General features: G+C 41.7%; 1 protein-coding gene across 1 annotated transcript in view; it reads left to right on the top strand.

Annotated features, from left to right (window-relative positions):
* The first annotated feature begins 9739 nt into the window (after positions 1 to 9739).
* The window catches only part of CRLF2 (cytokine receptor like factor 2), a 30217-nt gene continuing 15348 nt past the window's right edge, over positions 9740 to 24608 (top strand). Inside the window, exons 1-3 of the mRNA XM_073327755.1 lie at positions 9740 to 9815; positions 22357 to 22468; positions 23465 to 23640. Coding sequence (XP_073183856.1) covers positions 9740 to 9815; positions 22357 to 22468; positions 23465 to 23640 — 364 coding nt within the window. The remainder of the gene's footprint in view (positions 9816 to 22356; positions 22469 to 23464; positions 23641 to 24608) is intronic.

The following is a 24608-nucleotide window of genomic DNA, read 5'->3' as shown; positions in this document are numbered from 1 at the left end:
CCAAAGATGTATAGTGTTTACATTTAAGGTTTTGGCTCAGCCAGTTTTAGACAAAGGGGAAAGAAGCAGAATTTGTATCCAGACCTGAGTCTGGATTCAAAGTCCTTCCTAAGGTCTAGAGTGTTCAGTTCTGGGATTTTGATTCAGTTGTATCCCTTAGTTTATGAAAGCTCTTATGTTCTGCTCCCCAGAAACAAAATCCTCATTATGTCGTGATTAGTAAAAATGACACCTGGCAAAAGAGAATTTTAATAATGTGATTCAGTAAAAAGTGAAACATGTCTTGCCCAGTAGAACTTTGACAAGAATTATTTTAGGTTTTTTATTAAGATTCCCTGACACTTCCCAGCATTAGAGCCTATATTCAGTTGTTCATAACCCTGGAAAACTTCAACTATTTGGGGTGAACTTTTTCAATAGTGGGTGTCTGCCTCAGGTTCCATTATTTTGGGAAAATTCAGCCAAAATGGTTCAGCCATTTCTAAGAATGAGGCTAGGAAAGCATACTTTGCTTTCCCCATAATAAAAAATGCTGGTGACTTTTCTTGAGATGCTCTAGTATCCACCCCCACTTTGTAGTAAGGACTTGAAATTTGGCATGGGTTGGAGGTAGCCTTTGTGTCAGGGATGTGCCTTTTGCCATCATTGTGAAAATCTGCCCAAATCTGGCTAAGTTATAAACCTTTAACAAAATCAAGTTTGCATATGCTCAGTAAAGACTTCTTCAATTTTAGCAGCTCAAATCTCTGACGATTTCATCATCCTGACCATGCTCATGTCTCTTACAGCTTGTATCACTGATCAGCCTGCACATGCATTATCCCCACAGGGTGACTGAGCCATCTTCATCCCCTCCCCGCTCCTAGTTCTGACCAGACTGTGCATATGCTGTCCCTAGAGAGTGACACTGAGCATTCTCAAACTAGGGTGACCAGATAGCAAGTGTGAAAAATTGGGACAGGGGTGAAGGGTAATAGGAGCCTATATAAGAAAAAGACCCAAAAATCGGGACATCTGGTCACCTTAGCATTATGGGCTCAGAAGGACTTTCCTTGTAATTGCTTATCCCCAATGCTTCTGGCAGGGATGGGGCTGAGCATGGAACTGAGAGCAGGAAGCCTGTCCCTGTGATCGCAATTGGATTGGATGAGATTGGATGAGGAGCCCAGAAAGGGAGACTGGGAGCCAAAGGGTGGGACAGGGAAGAGATAGGTCAGATAAGCAGCCAAGGGAATTGGGGCAGCCTGTGCAAGGAGACTGGGGCTAGGTGACAGAAACCTAAGGAGTAGAGACAGGTTTCAGAGTAACAGCCATGTTAGTCTGTATTCGCAAAAAGAAAAGGAGTACTTGTGGCACCTTAGAGACTAACCAATTTATCTGAGCATAAGCTTTCGTAAGCTACAGCTCACTTCATCGGATGCATACTGTGGAAAGGACAGAAGATCTTTTTATACACACAAACCATGAAAAAATGGGTGTTTACCACTACAAAAGATATTCTCTCCCCCCACCCCACTCTCCTGCTGGTAATAGCTTATCTAAAGTGATCACTCTCCTTACAATGTGTATGATAATCAAGTTGGGCCATTTCCAGCACAAATCCAGGTTTTCTCCCCACCTCCTCCACTCCCCCCACACAAACCCACTCTCCTGTTGGTAATAGCTTATCTAAAGTGATCACTCTCCTTACAATGTATTTTACCAACAGGAGAGTGGGTTTGTGGGGGGAGGAGGGGAGAAAACCTGGATTTGTGCTGGAAATGGCCCAACTTGATTATCATACACATTGTTAAGGAGAGTGATCACTTTAGATAAGCTATTACCAGCAGGAGAGTGGGGTGGGGGGGAGAAAATCTTTTGTAGTGGTAAACACCCATTTTTTCATGGTTTGTGTGTATAAAAAGATCTTCTGTGCTTTCCACAGTATGCATCCGATGAAGTGAGCTGTAGCTCACGAAAGCTTATGCTCAAATAAATTGGTTAGTCTCTAAGGTGCCACAAGTACTCCTTTTCTTTTCCCTAAGGACTAGAGAGTGTGGCTGGGTAGGCACAGATGGGACAAGGAGAACGGGAATGGCACAAGGAGCCAGGGGTGGAGAAGAGTTAGAACTAGGGACAGGGATAGCGTTGGCAGAGATAGGGTAGAAGGGGGTCAAGCTTGGGGAAACAGGGAGAAGAATATGTGCCCACTAGAGCGCACTCCCCTCCAAAGCCTGGAATGCAGCCCATGATTCTTGAGTCTCATCAGTGCTCTGCTCTCAGCAAATGTTGGTGAAACCCACAAGCAAAGTGTGTTTCTCATACTCCTCTAATGATGGTCCATGTAAAGGATGACAACCTGTTACTGCTATCATTCTGCCATAAGCTCAGGTGTCAAAAGCCTGTGTGGTAGATCTGAAGTTAGGAATGTCCGAACTGAGGTCTCTTTGTGCGTATGCATTCTGATACAGTCTATAATTATATGGTCACATACTATGTTTTCCATAGAACCCTATCTCATTTAGTACACTGCTCTGGGGATGGGCAGGGTAACGCAATAAGGGAGACTTGTCTGTAGGACCCTATCTTCATTTGTTATAGAAAAGAGTGAATACAGCTATGCAAATAACTGGGTTTTTTTGGCTCATTCCAGTTCATTAAAAAAAAAAATTGTTTCAGGGCACCCAATCCTGAATTTGTAAAAGATTTTCAGTGAACTGAAAAGTCAGACTTTGTTTCTTTGTTTTGGGTTTAACAAAATGTTTTCTTTCATTTTGTTTCCAGGCATTTTAAACTTCTCTTTTTATTAAATCAACTGAAATTTCAGGCTAGATTAACAAAACTGATACCCAATAGCCCATTTGTTAGGGCATTCACTGGGATATGGGAGACCTGCTGCAGAATCGGGATTGCAGTGAGTGGGCTATTGGATACAAAGGAGCACCATTGCCTGTGTTTTCTGAATCTAGCCTCACATTTCCCCTCATTTATTTTGACAAAACAATTAAGCAACACTTATTAATTTGCAAAATATTTCGGTCAACCCAAGTCTGCATTTTTGGGTGGAAAAAAGTTATGGCTAGAGACAAGGGATTGCGGGAAGAGAAAGAATGTGCTTATAGTTAAGACAGTGAAGTGCTTCCCTGGAGAACTGGATTCTATTCCTGTCTCTGCCACAGAGTTCCTGCATGATGCTGGGCAATGGGGTAGGCAACCCTCCAGGATTGTCCTGGAGTCTCCAGGAACTAAAGATTAATCTTTAATACAAGATTATGTCATGTGATGAAAACTTCAGGAATACATCCAACCACAATTGGCAACCCTACTGGGCAAGTCACTTAAACCAAAGACTTTACAGTTGACCACTATGTGTATTTCATTTTCTGCGTACCCAGTTTGAGATAGCTGGCATCTGATTTGCGGAAGAGATGAGCACTCGCAGCAGTAACTGAAATCTATGGGAGCTGGGCTTGAACATATAAAATGAGATATAATGACAGGTTTCAGAGTAGCAGCTGTGTTAGTCTATATTCACAAAAAGAAAAGGAGGACTTGTGGCACCTTAGAGACTAACCAATTTATTTGAGCATAAGCTTTCGTGAGCTACAGCTCATCGGATGCATCCACCGAATGAGCTTATGCTCAAATTAATTGGTTAGTCTCTAAGGTGCCACAAGTACTCCTTTTCTTTTTGTGATATAATGCTAAGTACTCTTGAAAATAAGGTCCTAGAATCTCAGATTGGAAACCTAGAATTAGTGGATACTGTTGACCTTAATCTCTGTGTGCCTCAGTTCACCACCTGTAAAATAGGGATTATACACCCCACTGCCCTCCCCTCAGAGGGGCATTGTGAAAATAAATTTATTAATGTTTTGAAGCACTCAGATATTGATGGGTGCCATAGAAAAGCCCATGAGAAAATGAATTATTCTGTATTCAGAGCAGGGTTTGAAACATGTGCAGGAAATAAGGCCTGGAGCCACACCTTGAATATTTTGTGTAAGCAAAATATTGAATAGCTGCTGATTAAGTGAACACCGCCCGTCCTGTGAATGAGATAGGAGTCCTGTAGTTGGAAAAAATAGTATATGATCATGTAAAGACTGTATCATAACGCATACGTCCAAGGGGGCTGAATTAAGGTTTCACAAGAACCTTAATTCGGGCATTTCCTAATTTTTGAGTGCTTGACTTTGCAACCTTAATAATGCTCTTGTAGTTTAGTTTTTGTGTGTAATATAGTTTCACTTGCTCTGCCCTGGGATAGTCATTAAATCCAGTGCAAACTGAGTGGGAAGTGGGCAGTTCGGAATGGCAGCATTTCACAGTCACTTTGCACTGGTGCCAATGACTGCACAGGGTGCAGGGACGATGGAGGCTCAGGCCATTGTATTTCATTTACATTGCTGCAGTCTCTTAGGGCAGGCCTGCACTTACAAGGCTGCGGTGGCATGCTGCACTGGGGCAACCGTGCTGCTGTAGCACTTCAGTGACGACACAACTACCCCGCGGGAGAGCTTCTTCTATCGCTGTAGTTAATCCACTACACAAGAGATGGTAGTTATGTCAACATGAGAGACAAGAGGTTAGGTCGGTAGAATTGTGTTGCTTAGGGGTGTAGATTTTTCACCCCCCCCCGAGTGACGTAGTTACACCGATGTCAGTCTGTAGTGTAGACCTGGGCTTTCCTAGACTTTCAGCTGTTGCTTGCTGTGGATCCTCCTTGCTGACATGGAAGTAAACTGAGTCAGAACACTAGGGTGATGAGAAATGCTCAACTACGAATGAAAGATCAAGTCAGAAAGTTCTGTAGTGTCATGCAGATTATAGTGATATGATGCAAGTGACTGCGAGGCAACAGGAAACTTCCAGTGATAAATGTATATGCTGTAATCACATGCAGCATCTACAACAGACTAAAATGATGCTTGATGGCAAGCTAAAAGTTAAATAGATAACATTCTTGCACACACATCAAAAATTAAAAATCGTTTGCTCAAGAATAAACCCTGCATAAGGAAAATCTGCAGGGATTTCTGAAGAACATAAAAATATAGAAATGTACATAAGAACATAAGAACGGCCATACTGGGTCAGACCAATGGTCTATCTAACCCAGTGGTGGGCAACCTGCGGCCCGTGGGCCACACATGGCTCATCAGGGTAATCCACTGTGGGGGGGGTTGCGAGGTATTTTTTTATATTGACCGTAAGCAGGCAAAGACACCTGCAGCTCCCAGTGCCCGCAGTTCGCCATTCCCAGCCAATGGGAGCTGCGGGAAGCAGCGCGGGCTGCAGGGATGTGCTGCCCGCTGCTTCCCACAGCTCCCATTGGCTGGAAACGAGGAACCGCGGCCACTGGGAGCTGCAGGAAGCAGCGCGGGCTGCAGGGATGTGCTGGCCGCTGCTTCCCGCAGCTCCCATTGGCTGGAAATGGTGAACCACGGCCACTGGGAGCTGTGGGAAGCAGTGCGGGCTGCAGGGATGTGCTGGCCACCGCTTCCCGCAGCTCCCATTGGCTGAAACTGATGAACTGTGCTGTGGGCAGCCGCACAAATGTAAAAAAAACGTCTAGCAGCCCACCAGTGGATTACCCTGATGGACCGCATATGGCCCACAGGCCGCAGGTTGCCCACCGCTGATCTAACCCAGTATCTTGTCTTCCAACAATGGTGAATGCCAGATGCTTCAGAGGGAATGAACCGAACAGAGCAATTATTGAGAGATCCATTCCCTGCCATCCAGTCCCAGCTTCTGGCAGTCAGAGGTTACTTACCTAATTGTTTTTTGAACCTAGTTATACTTTTGTCCTTCACAACATCTCCTGGCAATGAGTTCCACAGGTTGACTGTATGTTGTGTGAAAAAGTGCTTCCTTTGTTTGTTTTAAACCTGCTGCCTATTAATTCCATTGGGTGACCCTAGCTCTTGTGTTATGTGAAGGACTAAATAACACTTCCTTATTCACTTTCTCTACGCCGTTCTTGATTTTATAGACCTCTATCATATATCCCCTCCCCTTCGTTGTCTCTTTTCCAAGCTGAACAGTCCCATTCTTTTCAATCTCCGCTCATATGGAAGCTGTTCCATGCCCCTAATAATTTTTGTTGCCCATTTTCCATGTCCAATATATCTTTTAGGAGATGGAGTGACCAGAGCTGCATTCAAAGTGTGGGCTGGAAGGGACCTTGAGAGTACATCTAGTCCACTCCCCTTTGCCGAGGCAGGACCATGACTGGTGTTTGTCTAACCTGTTCTTAAAAACCTCAAAGGACGGGGATTCCACAGCCTCTCTAGGTAACCAATTTCAGTGCTTAGCCACCCTTATAATTAGAACGTTTTGCCTAATCCCCCAACCTAACTCTCTTTGTAAAAGAGCAATTTCTTTTCTTCTCAAAAGTGATTACCTCTTGTCCTACCTTCAGTGGACATGGAGAACAATAGATCACTGTCCTCTGTATAACAACCTTTTACATATTTGAGGACTGTTATCATGTGCCCCCTCAACCTTCTCTTCTTTAGACTAAACATACCCAGCTATTTCAACCTTTCCTCATGGGTCAGGTTTTCTAAATCTCTTACCATTGTTGTTTCTTTTTGTTGGATTCTCTCCAATTTTGTCCACATCTGTTTTAAAGTGTGTGCCTAGAATTGGACACAATACCCCAGCTGTGGCCTCATCACTACTGAGCAGAGCAGAACAAATACCTCCTGTGACTTACATATGACACTCCTATTAATACACACCAGAATGGCATTTGCCCCTTTTAAAATGGCATCACAAGGTTGATGAGCAGATGTAACTCTGAGCCCTTCCACCCACAGCTTGAATCTGAATGTTGCCATTCTGCCCGGGGAAAGGAAGATCCATATTTCCCACGCACAATATTCGTTTTCAGTCATGGATTACTCCCATGGCTGGGCTGCAATGCAGAATTTACAGGGTCAAATTCTATGGCCTGTGCTATAGAGGAGAACAGACTAGCTGGCCCTAAGGGTCCCTTCTGAACTTAAAATCTGTGAAGGTGTACTAACTCATATTGTTTTCTCATTGTACTCTGCCCGGGCTGACTAACACTAACCATATTCCTTAGTTCCTCTCTGTCTCAGAGCACAGAAAATATTGTCACAACAAGTCTTATTCACTAGATAGTCACCAGTGATATATCTCCCTCTTTCTTGCCTTCATCCATTGCATCTCACCCATGCTTGGATGGACACAGTCTTTACACACCTCTCAACCAAATGAGAATGCAAAGCTAGCACTGGTAGGGGCACTCTCTACACCAAAGGTGGTGGGGAATCACTGGGTGTTGGTGAGATGCAGACCATGTATCTGCACCAGGTACAATACACTTTCTTAAGTGATGTTTGGAAGCTTCAGTTTTGGGAGCTTCTGCAGTCATTGTGTCTATGCTGCCTAGAGCTCCCACTCAGCCTGCAAAGAGGGGTTGTGCCCTACAGGCCATGTCATTCACAGAATAGTACAAACTGAAGGCCAGACTAGTGCAAATTGGCTCCATTGAGCTAAACTGATTTACAGCAGCTGAGCATCAGACCTTACTATTCTCTACTAATTCTCTACTATTCTCTCTACTTCCTCTACTTTGTACAGCACAGAGCGCACTGAGAGTGCTGGGTTGGTAATAAAAATACAGTGACCTGCCCTGCAGACAGGAACGAACAGTGTGAACGTTCCATTTACATATCCATCAGCTGTTCCGTGGAATGTGTAGCAATGCAAAAAAGCAAACAAAGAAGAAGAAGAAGTTATACACAGGCTATTGTTTATTTAGGTCCCTATAAGAAGGAACAAGTAAATTGTCTGAGGCAATTTACTTTGCTGAGATATCTGATGATCAAAGGCCCTTTTCAAATTGAAGATGAGGTAGGGGAATAAAAAGGAGAGGAAGGAAGTTGGTGAGAGCAGCTGCAGATGCTGCAGGAGGAGGTAGGTGAGCAATTCTAAAAGCAACTAATCCTGGGTGGAGGATACAATTGCTGGCACAGGGCCAGGAGTTCTTATTGGACTGGAGCCAAAGCTCATTGAACTCAAAGGGAATCTTTCCATTGACTTAATGAACCCCGGATCAGGCCCTAGGAGAGAAGGCACTGTCCTTACTCTCTGGGTGATTCTTTAGCAGCTGTCACCTGGCAGCTTACAGCCTTGCTCAGTTCAGCCTCCTTCAGCATCCATGCCTATAAATGATTAACTTGTTCTTGATCTTTGCTCCCTTTAGGCCTGAGGGAGGCTGTGCTGGAGCCAGGTTTTTTGGACCCTCCTCTCCATCCTGACATAGGGATAGGCATTTGGGATGTCAGGCTGGAGAGCAGGGTCCAAACGAGGGTGACCAGACAGCAAGTGTGAAAAATCGGGATGAGGTGGGGAGTAATAGGAGCCTATATAAGAAAAAGGCCCCAAAATCACGACTGTCCCTATAAAATCGGGACATCTGGTCACCCTAGTCCAAACTAACTGGGCTGTGGCACTGTCTCAGGGGCAAACGGAGCAAAGACCAAGAGGGTGAGAGTGAGTTAATCATTTATACATCCCCAAACAAAGCACCTAAACCTGAGCTACTCCTTGGTTCATGGGTGGCTGCACTGCAGAACAGATCTCAGGGCTCACGGCATCTTAGTTCATGGACTGAAGATCATTTATCTGTGGAAAATATATAAAAACAGGTAATTACCAAGCTCCCTGAAATGGTGGTTAACTCTTTCCTTGCTGGCTCCTGAAGCATCTCTGTGGAGTCAGTTTGTTTTACGCAGTCAGATTGTCACCTAGGCATGCTCAAGGAGATCCCTTCCTTAGGGTTTGTCTGAGAACCCGCTGAAATCAGTGGGAGTCTCTCTGTTGACTTTGAGGGGCTTTGGTTACAGTCCCCAATGTCTCAACATGAGGATTGGTTTCTGAAGTCAATGGCCGTCCCTGAATGAAGAAAAGGGGAATGCAGTAGTTTTGACTTAAAATATATCCTTTCCAAAGTATTTCTTTAGTAATTATGGGCTAGTGAGGGGAGTGCTAAAGAACCTTTTCCTTGTGTCTTCCTTTGCCCCACCCCCGCCCCCAGGCCTGGAATAACAGCAGCACCAGCCTGCTTTCCTACAGCTGCAGTCCAACTGAGATTTAGCCAGTAGAAAGTGTGGCAAGAAAAAAAAAATCATCTTATGGCCCTTGTACAGCAACCAGGGGACCACTTAGTGGCAGAGAGGAAAACATACTGCATCCTCTTTGGGGCTATAGCAGCTGCTGTTCTTCCCCAGAATGCCAGAGTATTCTGCCCCCTCTCCTTTGCTGACTCCTGGATCCTGCTCTCCCCCTGCTTGTGGTACTGCAGTCAGTGATAGAGCCAGTTAATGGAGTGTGTCATCATGGTGCACTGGGTCCTGGAGTGCCTTCAGTGCTAAAAATACCCTTCCCCAAAGCAGACCAGAGGCTATTAGGCATGATTAAGCCGTATACTAGTAATTATTATTATTCAATTACTATTATTCTTCTGCCTAACAGTGGTATCACATAATGTGAATAACATAGGCAGACACGTGAAGTGCTGCTGTTCTGTAATAATATATATTTCATTCATACATTTGTATATACATGAAAATTAACTTTTTGTTTCCTGTTGTCATTTCCTCTAGTTCCTTCCAGTCTCTGATATTAAGCAGTGAACTCCGGAGGTTAAGATTACTCATGAAGAAATGCTATCAAGGCTTCCCGTGGTAATCTGATCATAGACTAATGAATATTTGCAAGTATGGGGTTAGTCCTTCAAGCCCATGCAGCAATCTTTATCTTGGGCAACCTGGTGGCTTCTCAACCACTTGCACAAAGTAAGTTGAACTTCCAGATATTAATTTTAAAACCTGATGTGCAGATTCACATTATTTCTGTGGATGCTTTATTTGCTTCATGTTTTATCAAGTACAATACCTTCTTAAAAAATGTGGCCCGTTTCATCACTGGTGTAACATCACAATGACTTCAGTGGAGCTACACCAGGCATGTATTTGACCCCTGTTTCTTCACAAATCTATAGGGATATAACAGAAATATTTAAAATGGTTTCTTCCAGTTAACATTCAGGGAAGATGAATGTTTTGTTTGAAGATAAGGGGAGTGCCTCTCAAAACTCTGAGAAGTGGTACATACTGCCGAAGTTATGAATTATGCGAGCAGGGATCATGTGCAAAAAATAGAAGTGCAATCTTCTGACAAGATATTCATATTAAAAACCAGAGATTAAAGTAAGACTTAAACAATTAATATTCTCTCATATTAAGTAGTATATGGGATAATGCCCATTGACCTGAGGATACTGAAATATCCATTGACCTGAGGATACTGAAAAAGTATATACTTAATTATACATTTCCCAGAGGGGAAAACCTCACTTATTATTAATCCACGGTAACAGCTTGGATATTTGATAACCCGGACATTAAAATATCTGTCTTTAGTTATATTGCACAGTATCATTATTACTTGTGCTAAGAAATAAACAAATTAACTCAAAAATCCATTAAAAAAACCACCCAGCACACATGGATGACAATTTGACCTTCATTCTTGTTAACTCTAAGTTCCTGTTTTTCATTTCTGAATTTCATGAAAAAAAATCATGGTTTAAGATTCTTCCAACAGTTTATCATTTTCTTTAGAAATCTGTACTATATTATATTTTATGTCTGAAACATACTACTTATGGCAACTCAGTAACACAAGGACCGATGTTCCAGTACTAATTACCTGGTATGGTTATTTACAAAGTGGGTGTAACACTCTACTATTCACATATGTTAGATCCAATTTGTACAAGCATAAATGACCTCATAAGATGCAAGGCTGTGGAGAATCAGCCTAGTAGTGCCTAGCTACTGCAGTGTCTGCTGATCCTACCAATTGTGTGCCACTTCCGCCTGCTATGAAGCCCAATAGATGTAATAAGGAATACGTTTCTCCCAGGCATATGCACTCACTTTCTCTCCATCTCACTCCCTCTCATTTTTAAGACAGGGATTCACTTACCTTTTATTCTGAGTCATGGGAGCTCATTTCATGCTTTTCAGTGCTTACCCTGAGTAGCATTATTTCCTACATGCGGTTCTACTGACTTAGATGAGATTGCTGTCATGGATAAATAATATTCAGTGCAAGTAGCTGCTGCAGAATCAGTTGCAGGGTATCAGTCTCAGGCTGGCTCAATACAGCAGGCTAGGAGCTACTGCATGTGGAAGTACTATGTGTGGTTGCCTATTAGGTTTTAATCAGTTTGGGGAAATCAGAAGTGGTTTTTCTTTTTTGTTCTGTTTTGTTGTTTTGGTGAGATTGCAACGGTTCCAGAACATTGGTGTTCCACTCTGTTATCTTTGTAGATATGTGTTTTTTGTCTGTTCCATTACATTCAGGTTTATTATGGTGTTCCTTTTGGTTCAATGATAAAGAAAAACATTACTTGTGGTTCGCAGTACTGCTGCTTTCCTAATTGCTCTGGGTTCTGCTTGCATAAATTACTGAGGATGGTGGGCTCAACTAATAGTCACATTTTCTGCTTATTTTTCCTACCAGACGACTTCCTGCACATGCAGAGATCACATATTTCATGTATTTATGCTTCTACACACTTTCAGTGCATTCAGTGATCAACTGTGCCAATAAGACCCTGTCATTGAGGGCCATGTGGTGCACCATTAATGCTGTTGGAGTTCCAGCAAGAATTTTCCCTCAGAGAACAAAAGTAGAGTTTTCCCCGGAGCTGGAAGAGTCTGACCTTGCTGTGGCCCTTCCAGCAGTGCAGCAGGTTCCTTACTGAGTTCTTGGCCAGGTCCACTGGCTGACACAGGAGGGCATGGGTCCAGAACAGCTCTTCAGGGCAGGCACTGTCTCCTTGCTGTATGGTAGTACAGAGCCTAGCACTATGAGGCCTTGGCTTCCAGCCATGCTACAGTAATAAATAATTATAATAATAATAATTAACTAATAACCCTGCTTCTTTCCTGTCACTTTGGGGTGTCATGTGATCTCCCTGCTCTTGTGCAACTGTGGGGCAGCGGGAAAAATAGGGGGCTACAATTATTATGAAATGAGGCACCCAATTGGCTTGTAAAGATCCTGACTGGGTGGACAGTTCAATGCTTAAGACCATCCCACTTACCCTCCTTGGAATCATGAAGCCTATGAAAGGGGGAGAAAATATCCTTTGTTTTATCGCTCTACCTTGTTCCCGCTCCTCCCCCCCCAAGTTAAAACTCTCTGACTTGACTCCCATGAAAGCCACTTTCCACTGACATAAGACGGTTCTCTTTCCAAAAATGCAGTGTCTGCCCATAGAGGACAATAAACATCCCTGCAGCAAACGGGGCAGGAAGTGTTGGGCGTAAGAAGGGATGATTAACATTTGGATAAGCTATGGAAAAGAATCCAAACTACTGATGCTGATCTGAGTCAACCTTTTAAAAATATTATTTAAAATAATACCTTTTCTTTATTTATATTATTATTTGTAAAGATGAACACAGTACTGTCCCAATACTTAAAGAGAGAGCATGGGTCCAGATCCTCAAAGGTATTTTACTCCCATCACATTTCAGAGGGAGTCTGAGGGTCTGGTCCCTACTCTGGAACACATAGGGTATTGGAGAGGGCTCTGAAATGTATATGAAATACTTAAACAAACCAAAAAAGTGCAGAGTCTGAAGTTCATTTCCTCAACAGCAATGCATATTTTAATAATCAAATGATTTTAAAATGTATTTAAAATTATATAAGTCCTCTGTAATTGAATACATTATTTTAAAATCTTTAACAGGTTATGCCATCACTTACCTTTTATGAAGTTCTTAGAAACTAGAGTACATCAGATGGTTCCTATCTCACCAGATGTTTTATTATAACCCCCCACTCTCTTTCTATTAATTACTCACTGTTTATTGTTAATGTATTTACAAGGTGTACACTTCAATGACCATGTTTGCTAGATGTCAAATACAGATGTGAAAATCCCAGAGTTCCAATCCATAATATGCAGCAGGCCTATAGTTATGTGCAGAATAAGACCGCGATTCTGCAAAGATTCCTGCATGTGGTTAGCTTTACACAATGCACATAGTCCCACTGAAGCCAAGAGGACTAAATGTAAAGTTAAGCATATGGGTAAGTCTTTGAAGGCTCAGAATAAAAATGACAATCTTTAAGGCCGAATAAAAAGCATATAAAGCCAAAACATAAGGTCTTTATCCAGGGTTAGATTGAGCCTTTAAGGGACAGCCTATACTAAAGGATAGTATGGAGCTATCCTCCCACAGGAGAAGGACCAGGAGGCATTTTTTGTGGGATGCAGCTTACTCCATCCTTTGTGACCAGTCATCTCTATTGGTTTTCCATGGAGGGTGAGACCCCCCAGCCTCACCTCCTCCCCATCCCTTTCCATCCACTCTGGGATGTCAGAAGGAAGTGACCACAGAGCCTGGGATTCTGCCTTGTGCTTGTGAGGGGTGTGTAAAAGTGGGTAAATGGATTGTTCTCTCCAAATAGGCAGAATCTAACCCTCAGTTTCCCTGGCAGCCTTTTGAAAAGGAATCCAGAGGAGCCCAGGTGGCTTCCCTGATTTGCCCACTCAGAGTCTGCAGATCTTGAACAGTACAGAGTCTCTGACGAGGGGCCTCTATGGGGTGGGGGAGTTCTTGTGTTGTACCAATAAAATAAAAACCAGCAGGATCTTATTAAAGGGAAAAAGGCAAAATACCACATTTATTGTGAATACAGAAAGAATCATAGTAAGCAGTTAGTTATAGCTATAACATGCCATTCAATCTCATATTTATTCACACATTCATTCATACAAACACACGCTCACAGGTTCTGCAAGGTTGTTATCATAGTTACCAGCCTTAGAGTTGCTCATGCCAAGCCACTGGCCAGGTGGCCTGGACATGAGGAGGGAGCAGGGCCTTGTCAGATGCTCATCTGATGCTCCTGGAAGTTGGTTTGCAGAATCAGACCCCAAAATTCTCACTTTTTAGAGTCTATTTTTATAGGAATTTCTTCCTATGCCAGTCTATGGGAATTGCTTCATCATGCTGTTGCTGAATCAATCAGCAGATAGCACATTCCTGACGGCTCCAAGATGTTATCTTGTTCTTTGGTTCTCCCATTCTTGAGGCTGTTGGGTGGATTCCAGTCTGCCCTCCGGGTGGGGTCCTCTGGTTATTTCCACTTGACACCTTCTTCAGCCGATGGACACTGGATTCTTAGGCTGGCACCTCCCTGATCATTCAGTTATTATCCACACCAAGCATCCATCCACATACATCCTCTCTCTCTATTTTAATCACAATGGTTAATACAACAAAAGGGCGGGGAGTCTCTGGGTGCTGTTTCTGTTGTTAGAGTATTGCTTTGAGTCTCTCTCTCTTGTGAATTGCTTTGAGAACAGACTCTGTCTTAGAATGTACTAACACAGTTAGCAGCTTGCAAGTTTCACACATAGAGGGAGAGAAACAGTACCAAAAACCAAGAGACCTCTTAATTAGTAATACCCTGGAATTTAAACTATGGGGAATCAAACTCATTTGTGATTTTAATACAGAACTTCTTTAATATGATCCAACATAATCCCCCTTTTGACACTAAGATTTATAATCGTCAGTGTCACTTTCTATGTAGCCTATTCAAGAGAAAGTACTGTGAGGCAATTTGAGTTTGTGATTCCAATTCATGCCACATACATGATCCTAGTGATGTATCTTTACTACAAGGTTCTGGGGCAACAGGCAAGGTGAGGCACACCCACTTTTGAGGAGTCCATTCGGTACAACCTCTAGTGTCCAATAGCTTCCCTCCCTCCCCAGCCCACTGGCTCAAGGTCCAGGGTAGCCAAAAGGATCCCATGTGTAATATGGGGAGTGGGTTAACCTTCAATACCTTTGCCTCCAGGGACTGTTGGTGTGCAATTTTGACAACAATTTCTCCCATTAACAAGTCTGGTTTACAATAGTGGAAACATATTGCATCCATTCATATTGATAGGTGTCAAACAATGATCTCTTTCTTTTTTAACAAATGCATCAAACCCTTAATATTTCCCAATATGACCCAGAACATTTTGTGTTCCAAAGTAGCTAGTGCAAGTATCTGCATTTCAGTGCATCCCATAGCTATGGCTGTGTAGTTTCCTATTTCTAATATATATATATTTTTTTATGGATAAGCCATGTGGTAGTATTAAGCCACTACTAAAGATTCCATCGGCCTTTTAGGTTACCCAGACCAATTTGGACCAAGTCTACATTGGCATGTACTTGTTTTTGTATCAGGCTGTCCTGTAGCTGGGACAGAAAGCTTAATTTATTTTTAATTACCTGCAGGTCTTCAGTATTTTTTTTTAAACACACAACAGTGCTAGCAACAACACAAAACACAAGACAAAACATAGAACACAGAACACAATTTCTATTGTGACAGTAGATTCATGGTATTGGGTTGCTTTTCAGCTGGCAGCTTTTCCTGATTTTCTGAAAGACAAAAAGAACATGTTTCTACCCCTTTTGGGGTGGCAGATTATTGCTTAAAATATTTCTTTTACAAATACCCTTGCTGATTGCAGGCAAAACAGAGAAATTGCCCCCATATTTTCCTGTTTTTGTTCTATAGGCAGGCCAGGTTTCAAAGGCTTTTATCTTTTAAGGGTTATGGGGAAATTATCCCACTGTTTAGTCATTAAATCCCTGAGTTTTCCTTCTTATACAGCAGACCAAGTTTATAATGTTTTTCCTGCTGTGTTAAGCTTTAAGTTGTATTTACAGGTAATAACTGAGAAGCATCATTACCATACGACCTTAAAGGATTTTTCCAAAAATCATACACACTATACGTTGTTACAGGGATACTTATTATCATTAAATGTATTAAAATTATCTTGTTATCCCATGCCTTTTATTTAGACAATTTGTTTGCTGACCAGGTATGTCCTTTATCTGCAGCTCCTTTGTGCTGCTAGTTCTTTCCTTCCTTTATCATTTAGGTAATTTGCATTTTCACAGAAACTTCCTGCTTTTGGATTTAAAGCCATCAGCAGCTCAGAGACTCTATCTTAAAAGGGACACAATCAACTTTCACCAGAGTTTTGATTACTTTTAACTTCTGCTTCCAAAACACACAGCAATCTGAAAAAGAAAACCCAACCTATTGTGGGTCCCTTTGGAGCCCTAATAGCATTTTAATTAAGTAGCATGGTATGTTTGCATTTCTTTTGCCCCTTCTACAATATACCCTGCACATGTTCTGGGGCAAATGCACATTTCTTCCATAGTTTAACTTCTATAACATTATCCAGATCCATTTTTACATAAGGTGTCACTATTTCTTTTTTTTGCTTACAGAGTTTTCATGTACCTTTATCAAAGTGACAGTCTGATTACTCAGAGCCATTTTAAGACTCAGTGTTTCTAACATTGCTTCTTTTTGTTTTGTGCACCTCACCCCTGCTGTTGCTTCAGAGAGGCACTGTCTTTTTTTATTTTTATTTTTTTTACTACAACTCTCATCTGCTATTTTGTTACAAAAACAAACAAACAAAAAACAAACAAAAAGAATCCAAATTTTTTTTTTTATATATTCTCCTGATTTTGACTGCCCTGCTGCAGCCACAACTTAAAAACATTTTAAATTTTGTAAAGCATTGAGTTACCTTTTAAGGGTTAAATGCCAAATCCCAAAGCCAAACAACACTAATTACCCGTGTCTAGCAAAAAGGTCTGTCAGTTTTGCAACTTTGAATTAAAGAGTCAAATGGATTTTTAGTGGCATTAACAAAAACAAAACTAACTGGTCCTTAGAACTTTACATATTTACACACACACAGACAGATACATACACATTTTCTTTTCCTTCAACATCCCTTCCACACTGCTCTGTTTTTTACATCTTACATTCCCTTTATACATTTGACGCAGTTAAGTTCCAATAGAACCCTCTTATGTTCTTTTAGCAAATTTGACTAAATTGTCCAGTCAAATGATTTTAATCAGATAGTTTATTTTTGCCTGGCTAATTTACAGACATTCCTTTGGAAAAGGGCCCATTTTTCTTTCAGAATGGCTGCAAAGAAACCAAGAATGCTCTAACACTTTTCCTTTTTAACATTTTCGGTTAAAAGTTGTTTGGGTGAAATACAAAGTTTAACTGCTTAATTCCCTCCAGCCTCTGCAGAGTTAACTTTTTTTTTTTTTTTTTACTCTCTTTTCTCTTTGTAATTATGCCTGGGGGTGCCGTACATAGGACCTTCTCCCCCTTTACCTGCCTCCCTCCAGCCTCTGCAGAGTTAACTTTTTCACTCTTTTTGTATTCCTGGAGTGCCTCTTTCACTATTTTCAGCTGGCTTTGGATATTTGTAGCCAGCACCTTCCAATTGTCTGCTCCCTTTTCCATTTGTGCCTTTTCCTCTTTACATGAAGACAAGCGGAGAGAAGAATCCTTACATGCCTCCCACAACAACCAAATTGCTGCTGCATCTCTTTTGGCAGCACTAGAAGGTTTGTATATGAGGATATACTGAGCCAATCTATCCTCTAGGTCCAAAATAGTGCAGACATCAGCTAGGCCTTGTTTAGTCCAAGGACTGTGCCCAAATTTTTGAAGGATTTGTTTAAAAGGTGTAATTTCTTTAACAAAAGGTGAGGTTGGAGTTCCTTCTGACTCCATTCCTCCCTCTAGTACTGGCTTACCCTGTTTTCTTTTAAACATCTTAACATGGATATTTCAATCTCTTTGTCACTGCTGGTATTACTTAGCAAGTGACACAGCCTAGATTCTGAAATCATAGCTTAATCTATGCGTTTTTCCCCTGCTACCTTCCCGGAGGCCAGCAGGTCCCCTGCTACCTTCTCGGAGGCCAGCAGGTCCGGTTAACCTGTTCTTCCCTGCTACCTTCTCGGAGGCCAGCAGGTCTGGTTTAATCTGTTTTTCCTGCTACCTTCTCGGAGGCCAGCAGGTCCCCTGCTACCTTCTCGGAGGCCAGCAGGTCTGGTTTAATCTGTTTTCCCTACTACCTTCTCGGAGGCCAGCAGGTCCCCTGCTACCCTCTCGGAGGCCAGCAGGTCTGGTTTAATCTGTTTTTCCTGCTACCTTCTCGGAGGCCAGCAGGTCCCCTGCTACCCTCTCGGAGGCCAGCAGGTCTGGTTTAATCTGTTTTCCCTACTACCTTCTCGGAGGCCAGCAGGTCCCCTGCTACCTTCTCGGAGGCCAGCAGGTCTGGTTAAATCTGTTTTTCCTGCTACCTTCTCGGAGGCCAGCAGGTCCCCTGCTACCTTCTCGGAGGCCAGCAGGTCTGGTTAACCTAATAGAAATGCCTAGCTCACTAGAGCTGGCGGTGTGCACACCAATATTTACAATAACTGAGGTTTTTTACCAATATTCCCCCTTTCGCAATTCTCCACCAAAATGTTGTACCAATAAAATAAAAACCAGCAGGATCTTATTAAAGGGAAAAAGGCAAAATACCACATTTATTGTGAATACAGAAAGAATCATAGTAAGCAGTTAGTTATAGCTATAACATGCCATTCAATCTCATATTTATTCACACATTCATTCATACAAACACACGCTCACAGGTTCTGCAAGGTTGTTATCATAGTTACCAGCCTTAGAGTTGCTCATGCCAAGCCACTGGCCAGGTGGCCTGGACATGAGGAGGGAGCAGGGCCTTGTCAGATGCTCATCTGATGCTCCTGGAAGTTGGTTTGCAGAATCAGACCCCAAAATTCTCACTTTTTAGAGTCTATTTTTATAGGAATTTCTTCCTATGCCAGTCTATGGGAATTGCTTCATCATGCTGTTGCTGAATCAATCAGCAGATAGCACATTCCTGACGGCTCCAAGATGTTATCTTGTTCTTTGGTTCTCCCATTCTTGAGGCTGTTGGGTGGATTCCAGTCTGCCCTCCGGGTGGGGTCCTCTGGTTATTTCCACTTGACACCTTCTTCAGCCGATGGACACTGGATTCTTAGGCTGGCACCTCCCTGATCATTCAGTTATTATCCACACCAAGCATCCATCCACATACATCCTCTCTCTCTATTTTAATCACAATGGTTAATACAACAAAAGGGCGGGGAGTCTCTGGGTGCTGTTTCTGTTGTTAGAGTATTGCTTTGAGTCTCTCTCTCTCTGTGAATTGCTTTGAGAACAGACTCTGTCTTAGAATGTACTAACACAATTAGCAGCTTGCAAGTTTCACACATAGAGGGAGAGAAACAGTACCAAAAACCAAGAGACCTCTTAAATAGTAATACCCTGGAATTGAAACTCTGGGGAATCAAACTCATTTGTGATTTTAATACAGAACTTCTTTAATATGATCCAACACTTGGGGGAATTTGCCATTTAGGCGCCCGCTTGCTCATGGAAGGGAAAGGCAGGATCGCAATCAAGGACTTCAGGATTTTGCCTTGAGGAAGGATTGGTTCAGCGGATTGATAATAGGATTACAGAACCTTTCACCTCTTAGTATGGAGAGGAGGTCAGCGGTGATCAAATGCCCTTAGCATATGATGGCTGTGAGGTATTCTAAGTAAAATAAGTTACGTTTTCTGATCACATTCTCAGGGCACATGTGTCCACATCACAAAAAAAAAACAACAACATCACAATTAGTCCTAGAGCTGGCATCCTTGTTGGTAATCTCAGCATTGAGATCAAGGATTAAATGCCAATCTGGCATCTTCCACAGGGATTAGTTATTCCTCGCTAAAAGAAATAAATTATAAACTTGTTCAAAAGGACAGGAATTGTGGTTTATTTTTATGAGTATGTTGAGGTCCTTGTGATATGCCATAAAATGACAAGGGAACGTCCAGATATGTACTGATAGTCACCACAAATTTGAAGGGGAATTAACACAAAAATGTTCACATCTGGCCACCACAATATTTCTCAGGTGTACATAAAGAAATTCAGACCAGTACTTCCCCTAAAAAAAGTACAGTGCTACATCTGACAGTTCCATAAGACAATAGCTGGCTGAAAGACATTAAAGAAGTAATTCCCTTAGAGAAGGACACATATCCAGCAGACAGCATATGGGCTTCAAGGTACTCCAGAGTCATTTTGGGTCCTACATACAAATACTTCATATGGATAGGAATGCCTCTTTACTGCCTGCCATTATGTTTACCTATAACTCAGTGCATTCTGACATTGAAAAATTAAATGAGCATTGAATTTGACTTAGCCTTGAAAGTATGTGATTAAACAAGCATGCAATGCAAACATTCCCTATTTGTTTTTTATGATTCTAACACATGAAAGTTAACGATTCCTACTTGGTTTATAGAATGAAAAATTGTCCATAATAATAGTCATCAAAATATTTATTTGCCTACCTCTACAGGCTGTTGTAAAGACTAATGAGTTAATGTGTGTAAAGGGACTTCAAGATATGTAGTGTTCTGTATACACACTATTTCAATTTTTTAAAATTTAATAATATGGGATCGTTATTTAAAAGAAGAGATGTGATGGAAAAATAAGAAAAAGCACACTATAAATTTGTTTAATTATTCACAGATATAATTTATGCCCACTTTAATGCCCTTTGACACTGCCAGAGATGTGTAAAGTGGCCTTTGTGTCAATAAGAATCAGGCCCAATCACCTGTATCCTGCAAGTGCAGAATTGTTCCCTATAGTAATTTTTCCTGTATTATGATAAATATTTTAAAATGACTCCGAACTGGAACTTACAGTTTATAGATCTCATTTTAGGAGTTTTGTTTCTGATATTTAGCATAAATTTTCATACTCTTGATTTCATTCCACTACCTATAGTTATGCTTCTTGTGTAACCCAGAAAAATTCCCTTGGTTCCTTGATATATGCACCCTTCAGATATTTGTAGCTGTTTATCTTGTCTAAAGATAAATCAAGCTCTGAGGAATATACTTGATGTACCACTGTGGTATTCTAATCAAGCCTGAATAAATGGAAGCAACATTGGCTTTGATCAGATGCCTAGAATCTGAGCAAGAGGGAAGTCTGGTAGTTGGGAGCAGGAGGATGGGAGAAGAAAGAGGATGTGAGGATAGTAAGATGCTCTGAGGTGACCTGGCCATAAGGAGGTAGGGAGAAGTGGCCAGGTCCATTGGGAGAAACCATAAAATTCCTTCTTATCCACTGATTCTAATCTGGGACACTAGCCAAACTAATTCTGAAGGAGAGGGATAAAAAATGGCCAAATCAGTGATGCTGCATATACTATGTGGAGGCAGTGTTTCTTTCTAAAGATTCCACTTCAAGCAGGTATCTGAAATATTATTTAGCTGAAGCCAAATATCGGAAAGTTGGCTAGATTTCCTCTGAAGAGCTATTCAAAGCTGAATTTCAGTATAGCCTCACAAGCTACCCAAATTCAGATCTGATACTTCTCTCAGACAGCCACCAATCTGCAGTAAATCTATTGAAGACACTCAAGTTACACCTATTCAAAACTGGTGTGAGAGAAGAAATCAGGACCATAGTTCTTCTTTCCCAAATACGTAATCATTTTTATTGCTACTTTCTGCATTCCTCCGAGTCTGCTGACATCTTCTTGGCGTTGAGCTGCACAGAACAAAATGAAATATTCCAGGGCAGTTATACTGAAGTTGTATAATGAGGGACTGACATCAACCTGCTCTGCTGTGTGATGACTCTGCATACGTATTTGGGCCTATTGTGCTGCCACATGGCCTTGCAGACTCATATCTATTGTTGTACACTGTGGGCTTGTCTACACTTGAAATGCGACCGAGCCACAGCTCAGGCACTGCAGCTGCGCGGCTGTAGTGCTTCAGTTTAGACATTACCTACACAGACGGGGGAGGTTCTCCCATTGGTGTAGGGAATCCACCCCCCTGAGAGTCTGTATCTATGTCAATGGAAGAATTCTTCTGTCAGCCTAGCGCTGTCTACACTGGGGGTTAAATCAGCTTAACTACATCGCTCAGAGGTGTGGATTTTTCACAACTCCCGAGCAATGCAGCTGGGCCGATCTAATTTTTTAGTGTAGACCAGGCCTAACAGTCCCTCGGTGTTGTTCATTCGCTATTGTTCTCCAGGTTTCTCCTTCCAAATGTTTCAGATTATATTTCTGCAGAGGCCTTGTTTTGTACTTTTCCAGTCTCAATGCCCTTATTATTTTCCACCCATATTTCTAACCTCTCTAGGTCCTTTAGTCTTATTTCTCTGCCTTGCAAGTCTTCACGTCACCTCTCATTTTTTCTGTCGTCTGTGACCGTGGAGTAATTAAATCGGAACTACTGGTCTCTGAACAAATGTGTGGTCATGTCCTTGATTTCTGGGGTTAAAACTGTTTTGTTTGTCATTGCAATGAGACAGGTTTGAAAGAAACTATCAAAATCACAGCAGTCAATTTCAATGGTGAACAGATGCAGATCACATGGGCAGCTAAAGACTATTTCCCTGACAGGAATGTGACTTTTTTTTACAGGTAAGTACTGGCAATGGCTATCCTCTTCCCCTTGGCTAATGTCTTTGGTTAGTGATTCTGAAAGTATGTCTACACTGCAATTAAATACCCATGGCCTGTGTCAGCTAACTTGGGCTCATGGGGGTCTGGAACTCCGTTTACATCACAATTTTACAATCCTGCAGCCCAAGCCCTGCGAGTCTGAGTCACTGACATGGGGCACCTGTGAGTGTTTTAATTGCAACTCAGACCTACCCTTCGCCATCTCACTCAGTCCAAGTTGTGTTTGAGCTACACCCGCAAATGAAAGAGAATCTTATATTTGATCCAGATCAACATGCAGACTCGTTTGTGTTCGCTCCACACCACAACCCTATTTTCCAAACTAATCATCAGATCTGCTGAATACTTAGCTGCACGCAAGTAGTTACACCCACAGTTTTGTCCATTTTTCTGATGCCCACCAGTTTGTCAGAACAGTTGGAGCCATTTTTCACACACACACACACACACACACACACACACACACACACACACACACACACACACACACACACAGCTTTAGCTGCTGTTATAATTAAGAGCTGTGCAGCAATCAGTTGATGCTGCAAATGAAATGAAACATTTATAGCTGCTTTGGGTCAATGACAAGTCAACCAGTAGGAGGTTTACTCAATTGTTAGTGGGTATATGAGACAGCATTTCCAGTAGTATGGTGTAGAAATAGGACATGTCACCAAATGGTGAATGTCTGACACAGCTGTTAAAACAAACCCTTCCCTTCCTAGAAAAGACAATATTAAAGAAACCTCACAATCTCAAATTGTAATGAACAGCTATCTGGAAAGGCAATAGCAATTAGGTACCAAACTCCCCTTTTCCGCTTTGAAAATCCCATCTATAAATTTCCCATGGGAGAAGTATTTTAATAAGCTAAAGTGACAAAACGCAACTAACTCATTTCAATAGATAACATAATAACTGTGTTAACTAATTTTATTTTGTTTTTACTTATAGATTTGGCACAGCTCTTCAAAACAGAACTTGGAAGCAATGCCCCCACTATATACTTGACCAAGGTTACAATTCTGGCTGTTTCTTTAAGACAGAGGGACTCACTCTTAACATCTCTTTTAAGGATAAGAATGGAAGTGAAGAGCTTTTCCATCATCAGCTAAAATCTGATTCCTTTAGTAAGTGAGTGAGCAATGACATTACCAGATTCCTTGGTAATGCTAGTGCCTTCAGTGATCTTCTTTTGTATTGAGTCTGAGATGAAGAGATAGAACTATTTCAGAGTATAAAATATTATCGAGGAAGATGGCGAATTAGTCAAGTGTATAAAATATTATCAGGATGGACAGAATATTGTTCTCTGTTTGGGTATACTGAGGCTTCTTCTTCAACACTTACTTCAGTGGTCACATTGCCTTCACTGGGGCTACTTGTTTTGAATAAAGCCCCCCAAATTCAGATCAAAATCTGGATTTTGAACACTTAAAAATGTAGATATGTTTGGATTTTGAAATATTTAGTATAGTTGACTATGTAGAACATGTAAACATACATGTAGCAACAACTGGAAGCCATGCTTCCATTTTCATAGTGGAGGGGTAAATAGATGATATCACAATGCCAAAATGACAACGGGTTACAGTGAGAAAACACTGGAAGAGTAAGAAAGAGGCATTTCCATTTCTGTTATACTTTTATTGGTTTTATGTATGTAGATGTGCCTTATGGGTTCAACATGTAATGACTATTAGTGCAAAGAAATCTGCAGAATAGTAGGAACTAATACTAAATAAAATAAAATAAACCAGCTATAGAGCACCACTGAGCATGTCTTCTAAAGTTAGGAGAGCTTCCCAGGAGGCAGGGTAGTCTTATGGCTAAGACACTGGAGTGGTGTTCAGGAACTCAGGTTTAATTCCCAGCTTTGTCACAAATGTCCTGTGAGACACTGGGCAAGTCACTTTGGATCTCTGTGCCTCAGTCTTCCATCCCTAAAACAGAGATAATAGTGCTTCAGATCTCACAGGGGGTTTTGCGAAAATTCATTAATATTTACCAGGTGCTCAGATACTACAGGAATGGGAGTGAAGTAGTTAGATTTCTTGCAGGTGGTGTGGATCAAAAGAGAGGGTGCACTAATGTACTT

Source organism: Lepidochelys kempii, chromosome 1 (assembly GCF_965140285.1).
Source record: "Lepidochelys kempii isolate rLepKem1 chromosome 1, rLepKem1.hap1, whole genome shotgun sequence".
Taxonomy (NCBI): domain Eukaryota; kingdom Metazoa; phylum Chordata; order Testudines; family Cheloniidae; genus Lepidochelys; species Lepidochelys kempii.
This window is presented reverse-complemented; position numbering and strand designations above follow the sequence as displayed.